The sequence below is a fragment of the Pezoporus flaviventris genome, unplaced genomic scaffold, assembly GCF_033815535.1.
Source record: "Pezoporus flaviventris isolate CSIRO_AGI_PZ_B2104156 unplaced genomic scaffold, CSIRO_AGI_Pfla_v1 ptg000026l, whole genome shotgun sequence".
NCBI lineage: Eukaryota > Metazoa > Chordata > Aves > Psittaciformes > Psittacidae > Pezoporus > Pezoporus flaviventris.
The window spans coordinates 1,909,257-1,934,586 of record NW_026892574.1 but is presented as its reverse complement, the minus strand read 5'-3'; the positions used below and the strand labels follow the sequence as shown (position 1 = coordinate 1,934,586).

The 25,330-nt window shown below is 42.4% G+C and overlaps 2 protein-coding genes across 4 annotated transcripts in view; both read right to left on the bottom strand.

Annotated features, from left to right (window-relative positions):
- Positions 1-2,245, bottom strand: part of STIMATE (STIM activating enhancer) — a 33,226-nt gene extending 30,981 nt beyond the window's left edge. For both annotated transcript variants that reach the window (XM_061458347.1, XM_061458348.1), the window contains exon 1: positions 2,025-2,245. In XM_061458347.1, the coding sequence (XP_061314331.1) occupies positions 2,025-2,199 (175 nt within the window). In that variant the 5' untranslated portion in view covers positions 2,200-2,245. The remainder of the gene's footprint in view (positions 1-2,024) is intronic.
- Positions 2,246-3,711: 1,466 nt separating this feature from the next.
- SFMBT1 (Scm like with four mbt domains 1) overlaps positions 3,712-25,330 on the bottom strand; it is an 83,868-nt gene continuing 62,249 nt past the window's right edge. For both annotated transcript variants that reach the window (XM_061458332.1, XM_061458331.1), the window contains exons 8-21: positions 25,036-25,137; positions 23,655-23,805; positions 21,739-21,821; positions 19,699-19,825; positions 18,894-19,007; positions 17,626-17,668; positions 16,018-16,082; positions 14,412-14,551; positions 12,916-13,025; positions 12,026-12,201; positions 11,127-11,305; positions 10,686-10,931; positions 10,042-10,170; positions 3,712-9,162 (exon numbers count right to left, since the gene is read on the bottom strand). In XM_061458332.1, the coding sequence (XP_061314316.1) occupies positions 9,022-9,162; positions 10,042-10,170; positions 10,686-10,931; positions 11,127-11,305; positions 12,026-12,201; positions 12,916-13,025; positions 14,412-14,551; positions 16,018-16,082; positions 17,626-17,668; positions 18,894-19,007; positions 19,699-19,825; positions 21,739-21,821; positions 23,655-23,805; positions 25,036-25,137 (1,806 nt within the window). In that variant the 3' untranslated portion in view covers positions 3,712-9,021. The remainder of the gene's footprint in view (positions 9,163-10,041; positions 10,171-10,685; positions 10,932-11,126; positions 11,306-12,025; positions 12,202-12,915; positions 13,026-14,411; positions 14,552-16,017; positions 16,083-17,625; positions 17,669-18,893; positions 19,008-19,698; positions 19,826-21,738; positions 21,822-23,654; positions 23,806-25,035; positions 25,138-25,330) is intronic.

The following is a 25,330-nucleotide window of genomic DNA, read 5'->3' as shown; positions in this document are numbered from 1 at the left end:
ATCACAAAAAGCCCTATGTGTAGAGGCAATTTTGAAGGGTTTTGGAACAACATTCCAGGTGCTTTGTGTATGATACAAAAAGGACAGTAACATTTGGACAGATAAAACCATCGCTCCAGCACAGCACTTAACTGAGGGGGAACTGCCAGTTTGCCAGTATAACTGGCCCACTGTGAGGCCAGCTTCTCCTCCTGCTAGGAGACAGGCCCAAAACTAAGTGGAAAAGAACATGGCTGTCAAACCTGAATCAAACATACCCATCCTTCAGTTGCTTCAGCACTTGTAAGCGCAACAAGTTGCTACCCTTTTTGCTCTAAACTCGTTTGGAAACTGACTCCTTTCCTCACCAGTACCATTGCAAGGACCAGCTCCCTTGCTTTCACCTCCTTCTTCCACAACTACAAGCCCTTTATTGACAGTCTGCTTCTAAAAGTTCATGGTTTAAAAATATCTAGCCAAAGTCAGGAAGTGCAGCTTACAACCAGGCTTTTGTTTTCCTGTTAAAAACTTCTTGTGTTCACTTTTTCTTGTCTTCATCGAGCATTCCAGTGTCACTCTAAAATACATGAAGATAAGCGATACCATTCCCAGGAAAAAAATCCTACCCCAGCAAATAACATCTGCAGCTCTTCATCTTTTGACATACAACCCATATGAATTATGTGGTTGTATCTCTTCATTCTAAAGCCAACGCTTACACATCATCATCTTAACGCTTACATATCCCAATGCTTACACATCATCATCTTAAAGCAGTACTTTTGTTTGCAAACTTTTAAAACTTTTAGTTATGAGGATGCTGACTAAGCAAGTGTTACACCAGTGACTACTGCTGTCATTCAGAAAACTATGCTACATGCATACATAGTTTTCGTAACAGCAATGCAATTGTTTGCTGCGACGGAAACACCAAAGTATGCAAATAGAGTGTGTTAGCAAACTTGACTTAACCACAGCAGTATGACACTAGCATGACGTGGTATCAGTGCCATTCTAACATAAACGGGATCTTGGCCTTTGGCTCAAACTGTAAAACACATGCTCCCTTTTCCCTCCCCCACATTTTGTTAAAAGCGACTTCATGGTGAGCTGAGTAATAGCTCTGGGCTTCTTTTCCACTCCACAACTGAAGGGACACTAACTACAGGATGGGACAGAGAGAAAAATCTACTAGAACTGCTCCACGTTGTTGCGATTCCCTCAGAGCAGGCAGGGCTGGAATCATTCGAGTCCTTGCCTTTCCACCAAACTCAAACGAGCAAGTATCAAGTTCCCGCTCATGAGCTGAGCTGCTGCAAGCAGCCACACGAGCTCACCGGCTGCTTCAGCTCCAAGGTACGGAGCAAGCGCGGCACAGTGCGCTGCGATTTAAACAAGCCGTGTCTGACTGCGCTGTTGACAATGTGACAAGGTGCACTTGCAACGAAACTGACACAGCCAAACCCTTGCCTTTTGTATATTTTAAACCCGAGTAATCCTGCACACCCCACTACATCCTGCTGTTGCGTTCAAAGCGAATACGTGTCCGCACCAACAGCGATAAATTGCACTGACATTGGTGCAAACATTAGGAAAGCAAGTTTCAGAAAGTCGTGTGCTTTTAGCACTTGACACCCAGGCTCTGGGAAACAACGCTGTTCATCCTTAGCGCCTGCCTTCAGAGCGCACCGACCGCCCCCCCAGCCCTGCAGCCGCACAGTCCGGGTCAGGGGAGCACGGGGAGCACCAAGAGGCCTCCGGAGCTGCCGAGCCGTGTCCCGCGGCCTCACCTCACGGCCCCGCTCCAGCTCACCTGACACCAGCAAAGCCCCGGCCGCGGCTGCACCTTCTCAGGCCGCCGCCCGGCCGGGAGCCCGATATAGCCCTGGACGGCCTCAGGGCCCTGCAGCGAGGCGGTGGCACCGTTAACCCAGCCCGAGCCCCCGGACGCGGAAGGACCCGTGCGGCCGCGGCCCGGCAGCTGCTGCCAGGCCGCTCGGAGCCGGCGAGGCCCGGAGGCCGCGGCCCGCCCCCGCCGAACTCACGCATGAGGGTGCTGAAGGCCACGACGCCCAAGAGCCCCTGCAGGAAGATGCCGAAGCTGTCCATGAGGGCCCCGTTCTCGCAGCCGCGGTCTCCCGGCCCCACCGCCGCACCCCCGCCCGGCTGCGGGGGGCCGCCGGTGAAGCCGAGGCTGCCGTTGGGCGGCGGTAGCCCCATGGCGAGACCCGGCCAGCGCCCGCCTCAGCGACGCATGGCCACAGCGACGGCGCAACCGGCGGCAGAGCCCACGCCCCCCGCCCCGCTACGTCACCGGCGGCGCCGCGATCCCATTGGCAGAGTCCCGCCCCTGCGGCCCTCTCGGGTCAGCCCCGCAGCTCGGCGTGAGGAGGCGGGGCGGGGCGGGGCAGGTCCGGTCCGCTCGGCCGGCGCCGTGAGCCCTGCGCGCCTCGGCCCCGGTGCCCGCTCCTGTGCTCCGAGCTGCACCAAAGCAAGAGCTCAGGAACGCAAGCGGTTACCTGAACAGAGCAGCGACCAAAGCAGCTGCCTGCTCCCCGCCTTGCACACGCGGATCGCATGCCTCAAGCGCTGCCCTTCAAACAGGGACCTGACCCGCTTCCACAGCTGCTGCCCAACATCGGACGTCCCCCCCACACCCGACCTGGACATTGGCACTGGCTGAGGATTTACCCAGTGCTTCGTTTAAACACGAGATCTACGTTTGAGCCAGGAATCTGGAAACGCAACTTGAAGCGCTTACGCCTCGTTACTCCGTAGTCCACGCTTCAAAACAGACCGGTCTCCCCAGACACCTCCAGTTTTCAGCTCCTCACACCTCCCCTGAGCCCTTCTGAACCCCGTGGCAGACAAGCCGCTGCCTCCTGACACGGGCTAGTCACACGTCTCTCGGGCAGACGCCACTCCGTGAAGGTATCGAAGATTTACCTTAAGCCCTACACGCTTCCGTGCTTCAGGGCAGCGTTAAGCAAATTGATTTCATCTCACTGCTACGTATTTTCTGCAGCCAGTATAAAGTCAGTTCAAGACGACTGAAGCGCAGGCAGGAAACAAGTGCTGAGGAGCATATGGGTACAATCTGCTGCAACCCCAAGTAAGGAAACAAAACCTTTGCAAGGCTGATGTCTGAAACATCCTGTGGAGCCTCAGGTTGTTTAGGGAAAGCAAAGTCAGCTCTTTTTTAAGACTCCAACGTGCTGGGTACGGTAAACCTTTACAAACCCATCCCGAAGGAGCAGCAGAATCTGCAAGGTTCACTTGGGATCTTATCAAGCATCTTCTTATGTTCAAAGCAACCCATGAAAGAAACTAACCTCGATTCATAGGTTCTTCCTCAGCTCCTGTATATTAATTTCAGCATCCTGTGAAACAAAACCTGCTACCTTTGAAGAAGACTTCGATAAATAGGATTCCTGCGTTTGAGGGAGCTGTATACACCCCAGCCAAGCTCTTACCATGATGCCCATGCAATTGGTATTTATGTGGGTGACATGGTTTAGTGTGAGGTGCCCCTGCCCCTGGCAGGGGCGTTGGAACTGGATGATCTTAAGGTCCTTTCCAACCCTAACTATTCTATGACTCTATGATTCTATGTGCATTTACCTTTCATGCAAGTAACAGAACATGCTTTACAGTTTTCACCCCCCACTTTGTGCAAGATAGGAAACTGCTTATGGTAAGCAGCATGAACACATTAACACCAGAACCACCACGAACAGTTTAAGCCTCTTTTTTAATTTTCTTACAACCACTTAAAACTGTCATATACCACAAATTTATGTACACTATTTACAGACAAAACAAGCAAAATATCCATCCAAAATAGTTTTTAAAAAATCCTCTTATTAAATTGTTACACCTGCTCAAACAATGGTGGGACTTCATAGGCATATTTTCTTGTGCATGTTTCTCTTCCATGTAGTACTTCAGTCTCACTGCATATATATATATATATTTAAAAGTTAAAAGAAAGATAAAACAACAAGCAGAAGGGACACAACACAATATGCATTTAAATCTTTGTTTAAGAACAAGCAGCTAATTAAAAAAGGCAAAATACAGGAAAAGTGCATCAGTTCCAATGAGTTAGTATAAGAAAAGAGGCCCACAGGTGGAGAGCAGGTACCCTTCAGGGCAGAGCCTCCTAAAAGACCTCTGATTGTCTATAAAGATTATTTAAAATCTATTTAAAACAAACTGGGGGGAAAAAAAGCAATGAAATGAGAGGAGAAACACGACACCTCCAGACTGATTTTGTTCTCCATGAGGTTTCTTGGAAACTGGTGCTCAACAGCTTTCAGAGTGGGCAGGAACTCGTCGGTGTCCGGACCTCATTGTTCATCCATGTCACTGGAGTGAGCCGGCCCCAGATCCCAAGCAGAAGGCCTACTCCTCTTGTACTGTGCAAGGCTAGGGGGCTTCCACAGGCTCTGCACCACGGCTGTGCTACGTCACTTAGACCTACTGCCTCTGAATTCTGCCAGTGCAAGACCTGCTCACTTCCAGGGTTTAAAGCTGGGCTTTACACCTAACAGTAACTTTGTCTTCTCATCTAAAAGTCCATTTGTAAGTCTGGTGCATTTCAGAACAGATGTGATCTTGAGGAAGCTAGAAATGACCGCGGAGACAAAGCGTCACTAACCTTAACTCATTTTTGCCATATTTCATACACATTATTAATTACTTTTTTTTTTTTTTTTAGAAAAAACACTTCACAATAAAAGGCTTGTTATATCTGGTGCTCCCAAGTCCCATTCTAATCCTTCACCCGAAAGGCTGCCTTTGAAAACAAGGCTACATGCATGTTTGGGGAAGGTCGGCAGCACTCTGAAACAGGGGTTCAGCACACAATCCCTTTAAAATGGAGCCTTCAGCCACCGTTTAAAGTCTCCTGACAGAGCCTATGTCTTTGTGCTTAGTTACTTTTAGGTAATTTGAGCTCACAGTAGGCAGTAACCAGCCTGCCACCATGTGACAAGACTGGTTATGGAGTAGCTTTGTACAGGATCATTGTATTTTTGGCTTTCTGGTAAGGCTACTTCATCTAGTAACTTCTCCTCTAACAACAGATTTGGTCCAAAGGTATGCAGTTTCCAGTATGAGCTTGACAGTTTTGAAGCCTATTCCATTACATTCAAAAAATCTCAGAAGCCGCTTTGCTTTTTGCCAACAACTTAACCAAGTCTTTGTATACAGAGGAATGGAGTGTTCAGTCAAATCAACTGTAAATATATTTACACTTCTGCAGACCTAGCAGCCAGATACTCCTTCCCTCCTTTAAAGCATCACTGGAATCAAGAATAAACACTAGCAAATCCTAAAGAAACAATAAAATACTGCTGAAAGCTTTGACAAGGAAAAGTAATTTTAACAACCATTCCCAAACTCTGTATGTACTGTTTCCATTTCCCAGGAGAGACTACAAGCACTCCGGGAGTTCTACACAACACACAAACGATCTGCCTTTTACTTCATTCCTCAAAGAGCAACTCACAGAAATGTTTAGCATTAGAAAAAAGTAGTCTTTGTTCACCAAGATCAGTGCTGTAACCCTCTGCATTCAGTTTAGGATGGACTGAAGCTGCTCAGGCTTTGGGGGACAATTCTACCACATTAACCTTCTATGACATTTATGGAGGTCAAATACTTCTGTTACGGAATTGTTGGGGTGGTACAGACAGCTATAGTAGCTCAAGAAAACACTTCTGCCTAACAAGGTTTAGCTTAGCACAGTACAAGTGCCAGGTGGAGGCACCACCAGGTTTCCAAAGCTATGATGTGCAAAACCAAGACTGTACCTATGAAAATACACAAGAATACAAACCCTCAGTGGGTCAGCCAAAGGTAGTCTCTTTTTACCATCCACATCAACAAGGCCCAGTGGAGGGCACATTTTCTTGTACTGAAGACATTAGCAAGCCATCAATGTACTCCACCTGTGTTGTATTTTATGATGAATGATGTGGTAGAGGACAGCACAAATCCCTGAAGCCTAAATTACTGCAGCCCCAGCAATTCCTGCTGGTGAAACATCAACAAGACTCAGCCAAAATCCAGTTTTGAAGAAAGAGAGCAACTAAAGCAGCGTGTGAGCTGATTTCAAGTCATGTTGGAGTAAAATGAACAAACACAAGTGCAGTTGTGTCATCTGCCACACACAGAGAAAGAGGAACTTGAAACAGTCAAGTAGAAACACCATTCATCAAGATAAAGCCCCAATTATCCCTTTTAAATCCAGCAATAAAACAGAGTGCATTTTTTCCAGGAAACAGAGTGTACAGTACCCGTGTGCATAAAAACATTTCACAAATAATGAAAACATCCCTTTTGAAAACCTCAACAAAAATAGATCCCATTGGGACCAGACTGTCAGTGCCTCCCAAAACAAGGCAGAAAAATCCAGCCTATAAAACATGCCAAAGGTGACCAGGAAGTATCCCACTAAGCTCTGAAACTGCTGACTGCTTTATTTACTGCATGGAAAAAAAGTATGACATTTGTATTTAAAACCCTAGGCGCCACATTAACAGGTTCACTAAATCATCCTTTAAGCTCTGTTCTCTCCTGCCAATTACTTAAAAAGACATCTATCTGCCCACGGGGAAAGGTGGAAGCAACATCTCTTGGCTATGCAGGTCAGTTCTGCTGGGTATCAGTGCAATGGTGTTCTGGAAACCCTGAAGAATGACAAATCTGATCCAAAAGCATCATCTTCTACCCCAGAAGTTCTCTGCTGGTCACATTTCTCAAGACAAGATGCTGACAGCAAAGCAGCAGTGTTTCTTTCAAAACCTTTTTCAAGCCTAACGGCTTACCACTGAGCTTGCCCTAAGAGAGGGGAGTACAGGTGCATGACCTAAGCAGGATATGAAAGCCGTTTACTGCCCACATACCCAGTGTGAGGAAGAAGGAGGCACGCTTTGATTTCAGTTTAATTGTGTTTTCAGACTCTGCTTACAACTTGGGAGAAAAAAAATCATCCTAGCTACATACTGCCCTCCCTCTCTCAGGAACACCCGGCTATTAAACAGCAGTAAATGTCTGACATTTACTTACTGGTTCTGGAATGGGGAAAAAAGTCTCATTTAGTACTTCTGTAAATAGTGCTGCCTTTAGTAGGCAGTTTTTCTAAGGGGCAAAAGAAATAAACCCCAGTTATTTCGCTGCTTACTCTGAACAGGTTTCATTGAAGGTAGCTCCCCCTCAACACCTATGTGGCAGATGCAGACACACTGTGCAAACTCCACTTAGTTTACGATCTACCTCCTTGCTGAATCCCACAGCTCACAGCATCAGAGTAACTGATTGCATTAGGCCTAAGAGATGCTTGAATGAATCCATTTGACCAGAGGAACCAGTGTTTATCAGAAACCAGCATATGTGTCTTTCCTAAAGAGGTACCTGCAGTGAGCACCTTCCTACTTCAAACACCTCAGCATGCCAGGGGCTTTCTGCAAAAATGTATTTGAACAGGAGATAAAGGACCAGGGCTGCACACAAAGCTCCTGCCTATGCTGCCCCAAATACTCTGAGAATAGGCAGTCAATGCATGCAGGCCAGCTGAAACCTAATGCTTATCTGATGCAGATCTTGAGCCTGATGTAAGGTTCCCCACATCCTTAATGGAAAGTAATGTAAACCCTGTTACTTGAAGTGTAAAGCAGAGGTCTACAGCAAGTGGCTGATAGGGTTTTATTATCCTGGAAAATTAAAATCAGCAGTTCATCCCACTGTGGGTCTACTGATGTGATTAGATGTCCCTTCTAGTCCTTGTCCTTTTCTCTGAAACAAGCATACAACCCTCTTCTCAACCCCTCCCATTTTCACCAAGTCTGATCCTGAGCAGCTGTAAATAGTTAAAAATACAAAGTCATGCTCATAAGACAGCTTCCAGTATGCAAACACTGGCACAGCGAAGTTGCAGTCCTCTATAGGCAGTTTCCTTAGTGTATTCTCTAAAAAGATGTTCAGGTAGCAAAGCAAAAGTCTGCTGACAGGCTCTGTGTACATGGCCCAATTGTTTGCTATAAAAAAAAGGAAATAACTTCACACAGTTCAAAAAAAGAACAAAAATCTGACAACCAAAATACAGAAAATGCAGAAGCACTTTCTCTTTCCTTCCTTTTTTCCTACAGTCCACCTGTAAGAGAAGTGCAAAATAAGTAAGTTTTCTGATATATGACAGAAAGGAAACATCCAGGTTAAGCCTTACACAGGTTTCAGCTAAAGCTTTGGAACACAAACTCTGTATGCTTGTATCAGGTATGTACTCCTGACATGCCTACAGAAGAGAGACTTGTGCAGCTACAGATGATTTGTCCAGACCAAGCAGTTCCCTCCTTTTTTAGTTCATCACTTCTACTGTTCAGGCTACAGAGGTAGTAAAAACAAAACAGAACAAAACCCCAACAGCAATGAAACAAAAACCAACCAAACGAAAACCCCGAAGGAACCACACTCTTGCTATACTGTACATTCAGAACCCTGTGGCCATGTTGTTGTCCTTACAATGAACAAATTCATTAAAAACTCAACATTAACACACGAATGTGCAAAGAGCACATTCCAAAGTCAGTGCTGTGGTAAAGCAAGTTTTCTTCCACTGGGAGGAAAGGGAATTCTGTGAATCATCAGGAACAGAGAAAGGTTACTTCTGGCAGCCTACATGCTAACGTAAACAGGATCCGGTTCTCCTTTTAAAGTTCTGTGCCAACAGAACTATTGAAATGTCATTTCCCACCAGAGGAGACTTCTGTCATCAGTAAAAAATACATTAAAAAAAGGGAACCATAGAGCAAGAGACTACTGTGTTCCCGAGCTGGCAGCTGGTGGAGTAGCCCGTGTTTGCACTGGCATTTTGCTCCAGATGTTGTCTTCCTTTCGTCAAAGTGAAAACCTGAGGCTGACAAGATGCTCTTAGGTCACCAGGGCCTCAGTTTAATTTCATTTGGCTTTCCTTGCTAAAAAGAAAGTAGAATGTTTTTGTAGTTGTGCTTCAAAAGTCCATTTCAACTTGGCTGCTCCTCAGTTAGCAAACTGCTGGTAAAAGGCAAGCTTCACCCTCTCAATGTGATGGCAAAGTTTAATAGCTGGCCCGAGCTTCAAGTCCATACACTCCTGAACGGTGGGCAGGGTCAGCAGCAGCAGAGCCTGGCCATCAATTTCCTGTCAGAAGACAAAAACTCCATAGTGACTTTGTGTTTTTATATTCTCTGCTCCTTCAGCTTTGACTTGCTGCAGTTTCAGATTTGTGACCCTTTGTGAATTATAGATTTCTTTCATGCATCCCATGAAGCTTAAAAATCTTTCTTACTCACAACAACTTCACTTCTTTCTTAAACTGACAGCTCAGATTCACTGCCTAAGGGACAGAATCTCTTGAGATGCTATTATAAAAGAAAATACACGATCAGTCTAGCAATGGAAACCAAGGAAATTTCATGCAGAAAGTCAATGTACCTCACCTCTGCATCTGTCTATAGAAACAGAAGTTCCACAAGGAATATCTTCTGCAACATCTACCACAAACCATATTCATCATTAGTTCTAGTAATACAGTTTTGATAGGCAATTTTATGTTGAATATTAACCAAGATGCAGATACGATGTTAACTCATGTATGTACTCTAGCTGTCCTAGTTAAAGACAAAAATGTTCACTTGTGCAGCTGTAGAACACTATGACACCTGCATTTAGTCTGCAAAATAGGAAATATTTATCATTTGGAAAGGTCAACACAAGCAGCAAAACTCTGTCTCCTAGAAAACAGGCTCCTGCCTTCATGGTGCTTTGTTGTAGGCATTCTCTACAATGCAGACTTGGGATTTGGGCGACCCACAGACCTAATGCTCTCTATTGGGTACTAAGAAACCTGAAAAATTTTGATTGTTCCCTTAACTCTTCTCTCCCAAAATGCAGAAGGTTGCACACCTTTTTTTTCCTCAAAAGACCATTAGAGAATTTAAAGTAGCTTCTTTTGGTGATTCGTTAGAAGATAAGCAGCAAAGTGACAGATTCAACATTCTAACAGACAGAAAATAATACCTGATCAAGGAAGATTCTTGCCAGTGGTGCACAGTCAGTGGATTTGAGGAATCGTACAACGTCAGCCACGCTCCACTCCAGAGGGTTACTGTCCAGCTGCAGCTTTTCAGCAACTTCCACCTTTATGTCCTAGACAAGCCACCCAGCACAAAAACGATTCCAAAAATATTACATATGGAATGGGCCAACACTCTCCTCTACTCCACCACACTCAAACATTCAGCTGCCAAGTAAAGGTCTAATGAGAGCACAAATTGCAGAGGTTTCTTGGTTAGCAGAGATGTGCAGAACAGCACTGTGCTGAGAGTGTAGGCTAAAACATCATTAGAGCCATTAAGCAGGGATCTAAAACCAGGATTTGGTCAATACCACATCACTGCTCCAGTTGAACCAAGAAGACTGCTAGCAGCTGGGAAATGGAAAGCTCACCATTCTGTCTACAGCTTGCTGTTTAGTCTTCTATTACAGTGCTGTAATAAGACCATAGTAAAAATTGTGTATTTATTCTGTAGTGTCTTCACAATGCCTTTTATGGGGTAGCAGAGTATTTTTTACATGTATGATGATGATGGTAAATACTCCCACGATATTCATTCTTGCCCAACAGTGAGCAAGCTAGAATAGAAATCTACATTCAATGTTACCTTTGGCGAAGGAGGTTTATTTTCATCATCAGAAAAGGAAAAGGTCCTGAGCTTCCTCTTCCGCTTGTCTCTGTCCTGAGGCAGGGAATGAGACAGTTCACTCTGTGTAGGAGAGGATGACAGTGATTTTTTCTCTGATACCTCTGATTCCTCAAGCAATTCATCTTGGTGCTCTGATGTACTATCCTCAGTCAGAGACTCTTCATCTACCTCATCCTGGTCATCCTCTTCTTCTCCCCCACTGCCCTGAAGAAGTAGAGAAAAAAAAAAAGTGATAAAACAAAAAAAAATAAATACAAAAAAGGGAAGTTTAGGACAAAAGCTATAACTGCCACCCATTTGTCAGCTGTAAGCTGAGCTTACAAGCAACTAAGTGTTGTTTCAAATGGAGCTGGTCAAAGATCACATAGTGTATCGATCAAAGTTGTTGGCAGTCCATACCTGGGGAGATCCCGCTGGAGTGTTATCCACTGACGCAGAAGAACGTTTTTTCTTATGAACAAAAAAATGTTTTCGTCTCTTCCGTCTTTTATTTGGTTTCTTCATGGCTACTTCCAGGTTACTGTGGCCACCCGGAGGCCTACCTATCCGCTTGTTTTTCCGCTTTCCGTAATAGTGCGCTACCAGGACAGAAGAAAGGAGCACCGTGTTGAAACGTACCTTCAATGTCGCTAGTTATGTTTGTCCATCATCAGGACTGGGAAATCAGCAGAAGGACATTTTCCTATAGAAATCCCCATGTCTGTATTCTCCTCTTCAATTTGGGTTAAGGAAGAAGAGTTACCAATCAGTTTTATCTGCCCTATAAAGATTTACTTCCTCTACCTCTGAGAAGCCCCAAATGATCAGATTTTATATAAAAATCATCAACCACAGACTTGGTCTAATCTAATGGTGCTTTTGGTGATGTTTTATAGTTTTTAAACACAACTTCAATGGACTGTTTGTTCTCACAGTGTCAAATGGTTAAAGTTTGCTTTAAAAAACCCCTAAAAGCTAAGAAAAGAGCTTGATGGTGTTTTATTTTGTTGCACATCAAGTTGGTAAAGGAATCACAATGCCGCCTTAATTACAGTATCAGAGGCAGCTCTTGTTCCAGAAGTTGTCTTCAGCAGATAAAGCTTTAAGCACACAACAAAAAAATAAAGCCACGGTTCTACCACTTAATATAGAGTTCTTTTTTTCTCCCTTACACACTGGCACATGGACATTTTGTGGTGCTCAAGCTCTCTGTGTAAGCAAAGCAATGTATTTTGGATTCCTTCTGACGCCAAAGACAAAAGAAACAAGAACATAACGCCCAAAGCTTCACCTTTGTTTGAGATCAGCAACCTACTCACTGTATTTAGTCTTTGTCAGGACAGAGCAGTTCTCTGAACACTTGTCCAGCACCATCTGAGGGCCAAAGAGGTTTGGACAACATTCCAGCTTGATGCATGTTTTCCTGCAGAAATCTGCCACCCGATCTGCTGTCCTCACAACTTCCACAGTTGCACGGTAGCTCTTTCCTTTGTACCTAGCATTGAAAATATGGTCATAATTCAGGAATCCTCTAATTATCAGGAAAATCTAATCTGTAGCATGCAAACACAGTGACTTAATGACAAGACCTTCACTAGACTATAAAGGAATATCTGGATTTATCAAATACATGCAAATATGATCACTACTTTTTTCCTAGACACAAAATAATCTTGCCAATAAGCTCCAACCCAAAAAGCTCACCAGGAGAATCAGGGAGTGCTTTAGGTTAACTATAAAATACTGCCATGCCAGACCATTTCAGAGTATTGCTATAACGTACTTTCAGAGAAATCTTCTTCTTCCACAGAGAAATTTGTATGGAAATGCCATGGAAGTCTGAGAAGCTTCCTAAGCACATGTGTCTCTGCTTTAAAATACTGACGATTATCTTTATCTTGAACCTCACCTGCAGGTCTGCCAGCATATATGCAACGTTGTGCTATTACCACACCATTCCTACTTGATCACTAGCTGCTTCCTTACCAGTAGCAGAGCACACCTGACATACTGAGGAGCATTAAGAAGGGATGTACTGCACCAGATATTCATAAAGAAATGTATAAAGATTTGGAAGTTTCATGGCTGTCAGCATCTTGATACACAATCAGCAATTTTTCCTTTTCTGAAACATGAGATGTTGAAGCACAGACTGCACATAACAGTGCTACTGGGATCAGCTAAACAGGGAACAGGACAAAATATTTACTTGGCTTTTAGGGTCTCTCCATGCCCATGCCATGCAGCTTCTTCATCCAGCTGCAGTTCTCGCAGGACACGGCTCGGTTTGTAAGCTGCATTGATCAGTAAAGTGAGAACCTGAAAGTGAGGGAGGGAAAAGGAGAAACTACACTTAAGTTATTTGTACAAAAATCCGTTTTAAAGTGCCAGGATAAAATAGGAAATTACTTCTATTCATCCAAATTATCCAGCATCAAAGCACTCATTCACAGCAGGATTTCAGATATCTCCTGATACTGCCAAAATGAAAACAAGAGAGCAGTTGACACTTTGGGCCTTGCCAAACCTTCAGAATATGTCTGCAGAGTCACAAGTGTATCCAGCAATTTCCAAGTCATTGCCCCTGAATTACACATCACTAAATTAAACCCTGGGGCTGAATACTACAAAACTTGCATAACCTTAGGTAGATCTAAGTGATTATCTTAAGAGATTGTTTGACATGTGAAAACGTGCCAAAAAACGCTGCAGGATTTTGCTGCCTGCCAACCTGCTACTTGCTACCAAATCCCACTGCAGAATCTTAAGCTCTCCTCTGTTTTGCTTTTATGAACCATGATAAGGCCTGTATTACAATAAAATGAGAGTTTTTCTGGTGCTGTAAAGTAACTCAAAGTTGTGAATAACCTGAAGTTAGTGGGGGATAGTAAAAAATGTGCATTCAAACTGAATTTCTTACTTTCAATATGTGCTTATTTCAAATCACTCCCAAATTAGGTGCATCAGAACCTTGGCATAATCAATTTGCAGCTGCATTCCCACTAATGCAGCAGTCCAGAAGTCTACAGTTCAAAAGAAGAGTATTAAATACAATGCAAGTACCCAACTCACTGTAGGATTCATATATTAAGCAAGAGCCATAATTGAAATGAATACAACTAAGAATATCAGTTGAACTTCTAGCAACACTCCTCAGGATTTGTGCATTTTTCTTCCCCTCCCTCAGTTACATGAGGAAGTTTTTAAAACCACTATTTCATCTGATCTTTGCAAATCACATCCAACTTACAAAACATTGAGAATTCTTTAATTTTCTAATTATTGAAAACAGTTTGCCATTTCTATGAAGAAAATCTGCATTTTCTCTGTTTTAACATCAACAGTTCGAACTGTAAAGGAATTCTGGGATTATCTGAAGCTAAATTCTGTTCATTAAAATTGAAGCATTTATTACAGCTATAAAAAGATACTAACTCCTTTGACTGTGGTAATTACAGGTTACTCCACATTAACCTAACATAAAGTTTAGTAGTAGCAGGATGGCTGTAACTCAGATAAATGAGAGGCTTTTACTCTTTCCAGCCACTCAAAAAATGGACCATGATTTATGCTTGACTTTATGCAAAACACTCTCTTTACTTATTATAAGCTTAAATTTATTAATTACCCATTTATAATTAGAGAGAGACTCCAGCATTTATGATACACTGTTGCATGCAGGTCCACTATGTACAACCACCTCACCTCTTTCAGAACAAGGACACAGTTCCCAGGTCCCACAGACTGTGGAAGCTCTGCAATCCTGCCTTTGTTAAGGTAAGGCCCTGAGAAGCACCGGTGGTTGAAGTAGATCTTTGGGCAGCAGTACTTTCCATTAATTACCACTGAGAAATGAGAAAGCAAAGATAAAATCACACACTACAACCTCCCCAGGAAAGAATTACTTCTTTCAATAAGTAGTATTTTGCCTGCTGTAAAAAAGGAGGGGAAAAAGTCTTGACTGACATGAATTTGGGGTAGTTTCAGTGTCACATTTGCAGTGATGGCCTTAGTTATTTGATGTTGCCAAACTATTTTTCAGACTTCATACACATGCTTGCAAACTGTCAAACTACAAGAAATAAATCTGGTCATTTATCAGAAAAGCAACAATTCTGCCTGGCTAGTCTGATGCTTCATGGTATTATACCAGTGGGAACAGGCAAGAAAACGACAATCCCAACTTTCTGGTAGCAGAAGCACTTCCTACATAGCATTTATGACAAATTTTCCAGTCAAGTAATTACCTCTCCCCCAAATTTCTGCCCCCAAGAGAACCCGGCAAGCTTGTTCTCCACTGTTAACCCTGAAGTGCAGTATCCCATTGCTTTGCATTTTTACACTCTTTTCCCTCAATCAGCAAACAAGAGATGCAGCAACTGATGACATGACCGTCAATGAAGTGACATCAAGCTGTCTGCACCTACTGAATGTTTCAGCCCTGCTCAAAATTAAAATTAGGTATATTATGTATTGCAAGATATTCATGTCTAAATACAAAACTGTTTTCCCCTAGCAGTGCTGTAGTTTTTCTTGACTGAACAACGCTATCACATAAAGATCTTAAATTCAGTAGCTGATAACTGCAGATAAACAAATGAAGTCAAATTTACATTACGACTCCATTAGAAGCCAATTAAGATGCTAACCAAGCACGAACCATTTCTGTAAAGCTTACATTTGGTGCAGCTTCAGATGTGCATTTCACTGTACAGAAAATAGCAGAGGAGGTATTTTGCTGCCAGATAGATCTGTGTGACTGTTTCACCAGCAGATGTATTTATTCGTCATATTCATTCTCGCAACAGTTTAGAAAATTACTAGATTTCGCCATCTGGCACACAAAGCAGTTTACTGTTTGAATTGCTTTTGTTTATCATGATGATGAAGTTATCATAAAAAACAGACAAACCTGCTTCCCAAAGCTAGACTCTATCAACTCAAGAGCACAGATGCAGCATGCCTGTTACACTTCTCCCAACATTATTAAACCTAACGGGTGACAATAAAAAGAATCACCTGCATAGGTCACAGTACACATTTGGCTCCACATATTCTCTGCTGCAAGGGTGGATGTTCTAGTGTAAAAAGCTAATCTCCAGGTTTAATGCACACATCAATTGCAGGACACCTGTAATTCTGGTTCTGTTTGTTTCATTCTTTTTGGAAGTACAACAAATCATCAAGGGATGAAAATGTTCAAACCATTTCCTGCTCTCTCCTAACAGAGGAGCATTGAACAACTAAACAATGAGGCAGCTGAAGTGTTCCAGGATTTTGTCTTTGTTAGCCTGCCCTCCCTGATCAATACCTGAATCAGAAGAGTTCATTTCCTGGTTCTTGAGTCCATCATGAACTGTCCTTGAAGACAAAATTCTGAAATGACAAAGGGATTGGGCACGAGGACAGATGTGAGGAAAGTCACCTCTCTGTTATTAAAACATCCCATACCATTCTTTTTTTTCCCTCCAGGTCCAGCCTTATTAATCTGCTTTTTACACCTCGCCTGTTTCACAACAACAACATGTGAAAACCATCAAATTCAATTTGGAAAGAACTACTGTACTGCTACAGCTAGCAGCAATCGTTCCTTGGTTGAAGTAGATAGGCGTCAAGCTGGTAAGCACAAAGCTACTGACAGCAGCTTCTATTTTTTGCCTCCTTTTAACTTCATTTCCCATTTCCTGGCACAAGGCAGTGTACAGTCGTACCTATTTTACACAAAATACAACTGGAATGACTCAAGTACTCTGGTAAGAATCCCAGTTACAAAATATGGACGAACAGTCTGCTCAGTATTTTTAGGAGCAACGAAAACATTGGCAGGACTACTGACAGATCTGGTGTTTGTCAAGCTGTAAGAGTCAATAAAACCAACTGTCAGGCATTCTGAGCATTTTTGAGCAGCCTCACATGAAGGCGTTTCATATCCATGACACAGAGTTCATAGACGAATCATAGATCTTAGTAGAACTCTCATTTTTGGTTAGTCAGGACCAAATTTAGTTTGGGAAGGAACTATTAGAAGTATTACAGTTCATTAGGGACTGTAGTGATAGGATAAGGGGTAACGGGTTAAAGCTTAAACAGGGGAAGTTTAGACTGGATATAAGGAGGAAATTCTTTCCTGCAAGGGTGGTGAGGCACTGGAATGGGTTGCCCAGGGAGGTTGTGAATGCTCCATCCCTGGCAGTGTTCAAGACCCAGGCCTTGGGTGAGATGGTTTAGTGTGAGGTGTCCCTGCCCATGGCAGGGGGGTTGGAACTGGATGATCTTAAGGTCTGTTCCAACCCTGACTATTCTGTGATTCTACGATTCTATGATACTAAATCTACTCAGACTAAAGCCAAATCTTCTGCTCAGCTTTGCAAAATCACAGCTGCATGTTAAGGCAGCCAAATTTCCTGTGTGCTTACATTACAGAAACTGTTATTTGAGAAAGGAATACAACTGAAAAGAAATCCAGTAATTTTCCCTATTTATCACTATTGAAAAAAAGGCTCAAGCACAAACTTATGAACAGTCCTAAGGTCAGGCTAGTTTTTCTTAAATGCACTCCAACACTTACAGATAACACAATCTTTTAAAAATGAACAACCAACAACTTCAACCCCAGAACTTCAATGACTTGACCTATTCAATAATTCACCTGAGTTGCACAAGCATTGTTAAAAGACAATTTCCATCCTTTCTATTTCCTAATACAGCAGTGCAAGAGGTCTTTTTCAAAATGAACAGAAACTACTAGCATTAAGATAAATGGATTGTGGAATTGCTTAACCCTCAGTATAGCACTTCTGTAAAGCAAAATCTCCCCCAGGATAACATGATTTCCAATTAGAGAATGAAAAGAAAGAAAACCAAAATACTAAACGAAACTGCAACAAAAAATAAGAGCAAAAAAAACCCCATTACTTACTGTTTCTCTGGTTGAACTACTGCAATTTTTTTCTGCTTGTTTACTGAAAGGAAGAAGAAGAAATAAACAGCAAGGTGTGAGAGGCAAACAAATGAAACATCTGGTACAATATATATATATATTTTCACTAAGTTATATGCACAAAAGGATCCATTTTCAAAGTCACCACAATGTTAGATAGCTGACCTATCTGCACTGGAGGCCTGCTGGCCCATGTAATGTGAAGTAACCCACCAGGGTTGCTTTAAGTTTCAGTAAAAATTCATTAAACCAGGTATGCATCCCCCCAGTCTTCTAGGGAATCTCACCTATTGTGCATCTTTCTTTGTACCACAGCTCCTAAACTACCGGTAATACCAGCCAAAAAGGAATGATGTGCTTTCCTTTTCAACAACTTTGAGTACTGAAACTTAACCAAAGGTTAGGTTCCTAGGCCTAACTTGCCACTTTACTGGCATAACTTCAACACTGCTTAACTTCAAAATGGAATGAAATTTGATGGTTAAAAACATCTACCACTTAAGCCAATTGCTATGGAGGAAACCGGTGTTGTAACTGAGAAAGTCAACTGAATGACGGGTCCACTTGCTAACTCTGGCTTTCACAAGCAGGTAATAATGTCAAACAAGGTAATGCAACATGTGCCTCTTCACCAATTTCAGGCTTTGGCCCTACAAACTTCTGCCTTTTTTTAATCATCTTTTCTCTAATTAGGTTCCCACTGCTTCCTCCTGTGTCCTTGGCAGGGCAGACACGTCCCAGATTACTCTCTCCTGCTTTGAGCTGCAGTAAATGACAGCCCATCCCCATCTTACAGTTTCTGTATCTTACTTAGAAAACACTGAGGAAGTTCTTCAGTTTCTCCAGCTCCCATTAAACTTCAATAAACAGAGCTTCAATAACCAGTTAAGACAAGACACCATCTTATGCTACTTACTAGTGTAGTTTAAAGAGGTAGAATTTACTATTCAACATTTTGTCATTAAGGGATCATTACCACTTGGCCCATTTAGAAACTATCCCCTTTATTTCTATTTCGTACAGCATGCAAGGGTCTCAAGCCAACACTGCCTGTTTTGGAGTTGTTGTATGGATTCCAACTTGACCTAACAGCCAGGGCAACAGTTGCACAAGACATAGATTCTCTGTATATGGTGAATGTTCCCAAATCCAGCGATGACAGCAATAACTCTGCAGTAGCCTGCTCTAGAAGATCTTGCCATCTTTATCGACCCAACTAACCACCACAAAGAGAACAGAACTGATACCTATTGCTTTGCGAGGAGGTCTGAGCTGATATCCATTCGTCTCACACCAACCCACTGGAAATATATTCATTGATTCCACACTCACTATACAGTCAGGGACGGGCTTCTTGGAGCCTGTTCAATTTAGAGAAGCAAAAATTGAAACAACTCATAAAAATAAACCCCCTAATTTGATTAACGCTTGTTATATGTTTGCCAGTGAAGCTGCTTTTGCTTATATTGTACTTGGAACACAGTATCAATTATTTATTCATCCCTTTTTATTGACCAGATTCTTTCCTGACCTCATTTGCTTCCTCCTAAAGGCTGGGGATGGGAATTTGCCATCCGCAGTTTAGAGGAGATGCACAGTGCATAGTAAGTGTATGCTGATGTACTTCCAATCAAGAAACAGGATTATAAAGGAGAACAGCTGACATAGGCCTATTCTATCTTAATGAAGAACCTCTCCAAAAGTTTTCTTCCTAGGTCTAGTCAAAGCTTGCTCAGAAAGCAGGTCACTCATTTGTAAAAACATTACAAGGCCCTTGCTCTCTAAAAGACACCGATCAGCCCTTTGCACAGTGCACAAGCCTAGCACTGACACAAATGCCATTTTGCCTGGCTCAAACTGGCACTGCCATCCAGGGCTAAGTGGGAAACAGACACTGCAAATGTATTACTGCTGCTTTTTCACTGAGGAAACGGTGACCTGCTGCTCATACTCTGCATGCAGCGAGTTTGCTCCATACACTCCTCAGGTTTGATGATGGTACTACAGAAGACTCAATCCAAGTGCTACTCTCCTCTCCCACATCAGGCTTACCCTCCAGCTGAAGCCAGAGATAGGAATCTTTCAACTTGGTGACTGTAGCAATGCAAACTTCTTCAGGATCAACAGGGTTCACAGCCTCAAGCTTCATATTCTCTTTAAATCCATGGTCAGAAGTTAACTAGGAGAAAGACAACACTTCAGTAAAATACCATCTGTATATCTACTATATGATATGAGCTGCCATGAACAGAAGCAACACAAAAAGCCTCAGTGTCTGAGTAACACAGAAAGATATGCAGTCAGAGGAGATTTCAGATAATTAGCACATTAAATATACATAAGATGTATTACAAACTACAAAGAATTTAAATTTAAAAAGGTTCTATAGGCAAACCTAGAAAAGAACATGTTTGTACTCAAAGATGCTGAGACTCACTGAAAGGACTCAGTGTATTCTAAGCAACCAGGAATTCTCTGCTGCTTGCTACCTAAGTGATAAGTCTGACAACTAGTCTGACCCAGCTCTCCATTCTATTAGCTTTGAAATCCACTTTCATATGCAAATAACATTCCCATTCTGACAGACAACATGGGATTTTTTTTTCCATTTTACTTTTTGGGGCCAAGTAGGATTTTACTTTATTCACCAATTTAGTCCACATTTACACAAAACATTCCTAAAATGTAACAATCGATATTTATCCAGCTCTGAAGCTCCTGAATTAAAGGTAAGACGTAAGCGCCAGACAGGACTCTTCCCCCCAGAGCCACTCTGCAGCATGATTACAGATCAATACATTATGAATTCTGGAACTAGCCTACAGGGAGCAACTTTTCTCAGAAATGGGATAATAAATTCAGGGACTTGTTCTCAGATGTCAATTATTAAACTGAATGTAAAAAGTTGTGGATGGGGCTTTGGGTTTGGGGGTGGGGTCTGGGGCTTTAAAGACAGGACCAGGGCAACAAGAATTCGCAGCCAGCCTCATCCTCTTTACAAACTGGTAATTATCATTTTAATTTCTCTCCCTAAGCACCACAATAGACAAGTATTGTAAATGGAACTGGAAGGCAGGTTTTAATAGCACCCGTTTCTGCTTGACAAGGTACTGTGCTTTGGGAGACAGCAATACTGCCACTGAACCAACAAAAGCCCCAAATCCACCAAGTACTTAAGGCACTGATTAATGTAAGATTATTATCTGGTATTAATTTAAGATGACTTGGTATTGATTAATACAATGGAATTAATTTTTCAACCTGAAAGGAAGGAAGATTGAAAGAGCACATCAAGTAAATGAAAGTAAGGTCTATTAAAAGGCCGTGTTTCCACAATTACAGGACTGCCAAGCATTGATGCTGTTTTATGACTATTCCACAGACTCTTACATATCTCAATTTCACAATCAATCATTTATCTTTGATCTATTTTATCAAAACTGAAGTATTTGGTCCACCACCTCCTCATCTAGGAAACTGGCATAAACCTACTTCAGTTTGCATATATTTGAACTCTCTTAACCCTTTCTTTTCCTCAGTTATTACATGTAAGATGTTAGAAGCTCCCAAAAGCATCCAGAGGAGGGCAACAAAGCTGGTGAAAGGGCTGGGAGGCATGTCCTCTGTGGAGCTGCTGAAGGCTTTGGGTTTGTCTAGTTTGGAGAAAGGGAGGCAGCTTCCTGAGGAGGGGAAGTGGAGTGGAATCTCTTCTCCTTGGTATTCAGTGACAGGACACATGGGAACGGTTCAAAGCTGTGCCAAAGGAGTTTAGACTGGGCATTAGGAAACATTTCTTTACTAAGAGCGTGGTCAAACACTGGAACAGGCTTCCCAGAGAGGTGGTCAGTGCCCCATCCCAGTCAGTGTTTTAAGAGGCATTTGGACAATGCACTTAACAACATGCTTTAACTTTCTGAACAGGTCAGGCAGTTGGACTAGATGATCATTGTAGGCACCTTCCAAATAAACTATTCTATTCTGGTCTACTTGGAAAGGCAATTTAAGCCAAAGACATGTAAAAGGTTCTTCTCCCAGGAGTCCAGAGTGTCATTCACACAAGAGAAGAAAGGTGTTTCTGCAAGAGAACTTTACCGAAGGGAAGCAGCTCTGGGGAGCTGCCTCAGCACCACACTGTTTGAGGTAGTCTGCCCAATCGAAGTCCTGCCCAGGATAACCTAGGTGAAGAAAAGGCAAAGGCATTAGTTTAGCAGCATGAGACTCATCGCAAACTGGCTCAAGGTACAGGTCACTGAAATCTGGTGGGGTCACTCGACCTGGTGAGCTGACTAAGGCTTCACTGAGCCACTTGAGGTCAGTCCCATGAGGGTTCTCATGTATTTGAGACATACTCTTTATTTTCATTGCAGAGGGGATTGGGGGCACTGCCCCACCTTGACTCCCATTTTTGACTTGAAATAATGCCAAACTAAAAGTGGCTTCACAGAGAGCAACCAGTGGTGTGAACAGAGTACATCTGCTAAGCAGACACGGGTAGGAAGTGAAACAAGAGGAAGCGTTCACACTGTTTTCACAGGACACAGATGACGTTGAGGAAAGGTTTCTGCAAGATTCCTTCATTGATGTTGTGTCAGCTCTGAAACTTCATATTTTTTTAAAGAATAGAGCACTCAAAATGTGCACAGTACCAACATTCTACTCTCTCAAAAGCATGTTAAATACTAAGTCATTAAAGAGAGCAGTCAGACATCCTAAGAGGCTCATTAAGTTTCCTAGCAGCTGTAAATCTGCATACAGGTTTGAAGGGAAGAGTGAACATGGAGTCCATCAGGATACAGAGCCTCTTTCCAAGAAAAAGACAAATTAAATTCTTCTTGGAGGAAATACTTCGCTTCCCTGTGAGCTAATAAAAAGCAAACAGCTGAATGGAACTGGGTGCAGAAGTGTGCTGCCATCAGAGTCTGAGGCAGGCAGTATATGAGCAAGGAGACAAGTGGAGCAGTTATTTCAGTGGAACTTGGAAGCACTCCCCTACAAGGAACGCCTGGGACAAGGGTTTAAGAGATCAAGCAAAATTTTAAACCTAGTCTGAGAATACAGTATTAATATGACAATATAAACCCATGAATTTCAAGTACCCCTTAGGGAGGGGTTAAGCACAGAAGGACCCATTTGTTTTTCTCAGTTCTATCAGTGCCAGTAGAGCTCTTGAGACCTCATACAATTCAGAATGCCCACCATTTCCAGGGGGACTACGAAACACGAAGCTTAAAAATCTTTGTCAGCCCCAGTCACATGCCTAGAAAGTGAGGTTTCATCTTTCACATGCAAAATTCCAGGTAGTGCTGAGTCAAGCAAAGCCACAGTTTGTACCTCACCCAAGGAAAGGCAAGAGACAAACATCCTACTATGGTCTTTGCTCCTCTAATGTCACGAGTGGCTAAACCAAAACATTCTGAATTCTGTGGTGGTAAGAGGACTGAGTCCCTGTTTTACAATAGCATTGACATTTCCATGTTGAGAAAATGAATAAATATTTCAGTAGCTGAAGATCATTCCCCTATTCCCTTATGTCCTGAAGCAAGGTTTCAGCAATCTGCTACAGTGCCTGATAGGTCCTTGGGGGAAAAAAAACCCAAACCTTAAGTGATGAGATACTCTAAAAATGTTACAAAATGTTGGATAACAATGTTCCATTTTGACCAAAAGCAAAAATCCAATGCAAAGACTATAGGCTTCTGGTATGATGTTAATTAATGCTGAAATCAACAGTGCCTTCAGCCCTGGCACACGAACTCAATTCAAGGTTCAGGTTCAGGTTTTTATGCACAACCAGCATCCCCAGCCACTGTCATCTTCTCAAACACAGGCATGTAACCAGGAAGCTTCAGTTTCACTAACTGAAAGCTCTGGTTTCTCATGACTTGATCTTCCTTATCCTTTCGTGTTTAATTCTTTTGCAAATGCATTGTCCTAAACGCATAGCTCTGGGGATTTGCAATCTGCTTCCTTCAAAGAGGAGGGAGCGTGCCAAGCTTGCACAAACATACCTGGTGGTGGAGTGAGATGCAAACCATTCTTCAGGCTCCACTGCACAGGGAAAATACCAGCACTGTTGACATGGCAAATGTAAGTCTGGCTGGTTGTGCGGTCTGGTCTCAAGTCATCAATTTCTATCAGGAAGTATTTTTCATTGTATACCTGCAGTTAGCCAAAAGAGAATCATGTGGTCTCATAAGCAGCAGCTTCTGATCAATGGCTCCCTCTCCCCCTTTTTGATAACTTTATTAAACAGCAACACCAAGTGATGGAAACCCTTTACCTTGAATAATGTGAGGGTTTATACAAAATAATTAAAACAGAATCTATGGGACTCATAAACCAGCAGACTCCTCTGCATTACCTGGAAACTTAACAAAAATAAATAGTAAGAGGTAATGCATTAGCATGTCAAAAATAAGGTGATCAAGTGCTATATGAAATTTTCTCATGAAAAACTGCAGTGAAATTAAGAGTTTGTGGTCTTACCACCGTTCTGTAATATCAAACGAAAAACTGCTTATTTCAGCAAGGCTGAACTATGTCCCAGGATGCACTGTCACAAGTAAAGCACCATGCTCCTGAAGCACCCAGGAGCACGACAGGAAAATATCAAGACAGGTGAATAATCTTGCTCATCTTGGAACTGGCTGTGCCTTTTAGTAATAAACAACCAACTTACTGGAACAAACTCTGTGTTAGAGTTTAAAAGACAGAGACCACAGAAATGTAAGGTATTACATTGAGAGCCTATCTGTCCTAAAGAAAAAGAAACAGTGCCTGGAAAATGAAAGATTTTAAAGTATGTCCTGGTTTTATGTTGTACAGCAAGATTTTAGTTTACTGCATCAAAGCAGGACTCTTTAGAACCTTCCACCTGCTTACTCACACAAGAAGACAGGTTGCTCAAAACCTGATTATGCTGGGGAGCTTTAACTTCAACTTTCAAACTCATGTGTGGGCCACTTACGTGTCAGAACGTGCACATGGTAATGATACGTAATGATAACTTTGGCAAAAACAAAACCCCCAAACCTATCTTCAACTGGATAGGTTGAAGATTATGAGAGAATATATTGGATTTTTAAAATCTGGTTTTGACAATTTAAGCCATTTGATCTTTTGAGATTGTATCCTTATGGAACTTTCCCCTCCATTCAAATCCAATGCCTTCACCATCAGCAGTTAAGATTCTTTTTCACAACAACCTGTCCCCTAAGTGAGACCTACAAAATATTGTGTTTGAAAACTGGCTCAGGACTTTAAGGTAATTAGTTAGTGAGAATTTCCTGAGCATTGAAAGCCAGAAAGGTTTGATTTGTGCTCCTCCAACTGCTAAATTCATCTGTTCAGAATTGAATCTCAGCAGGACAAATTAAAGAATCCTGGTACCTTGAGAACTGTAGCAGGAGAGATTACAAAAGGAGCCATTGGGTCCACAGCTTCTAACTTCATGCCTTCAGAGAATGAATGCACTCCAATCACAGGTTTATCCTGAAAGATGACGTATCAGTGCGATTACCTGCCTTTCTCCATTAAAAAGGACATATGTTTTGTAATTTAATTGAAGAGGGCAACCTGAGTTTTTATTCATTCACTCTAAGGAATCAACATCTCAGGGAATTAGCAACCCCTCTATAACAAAGAGGCCAACTACCCCCCCCTGAGACTAAGAGAGTTCTGTAAG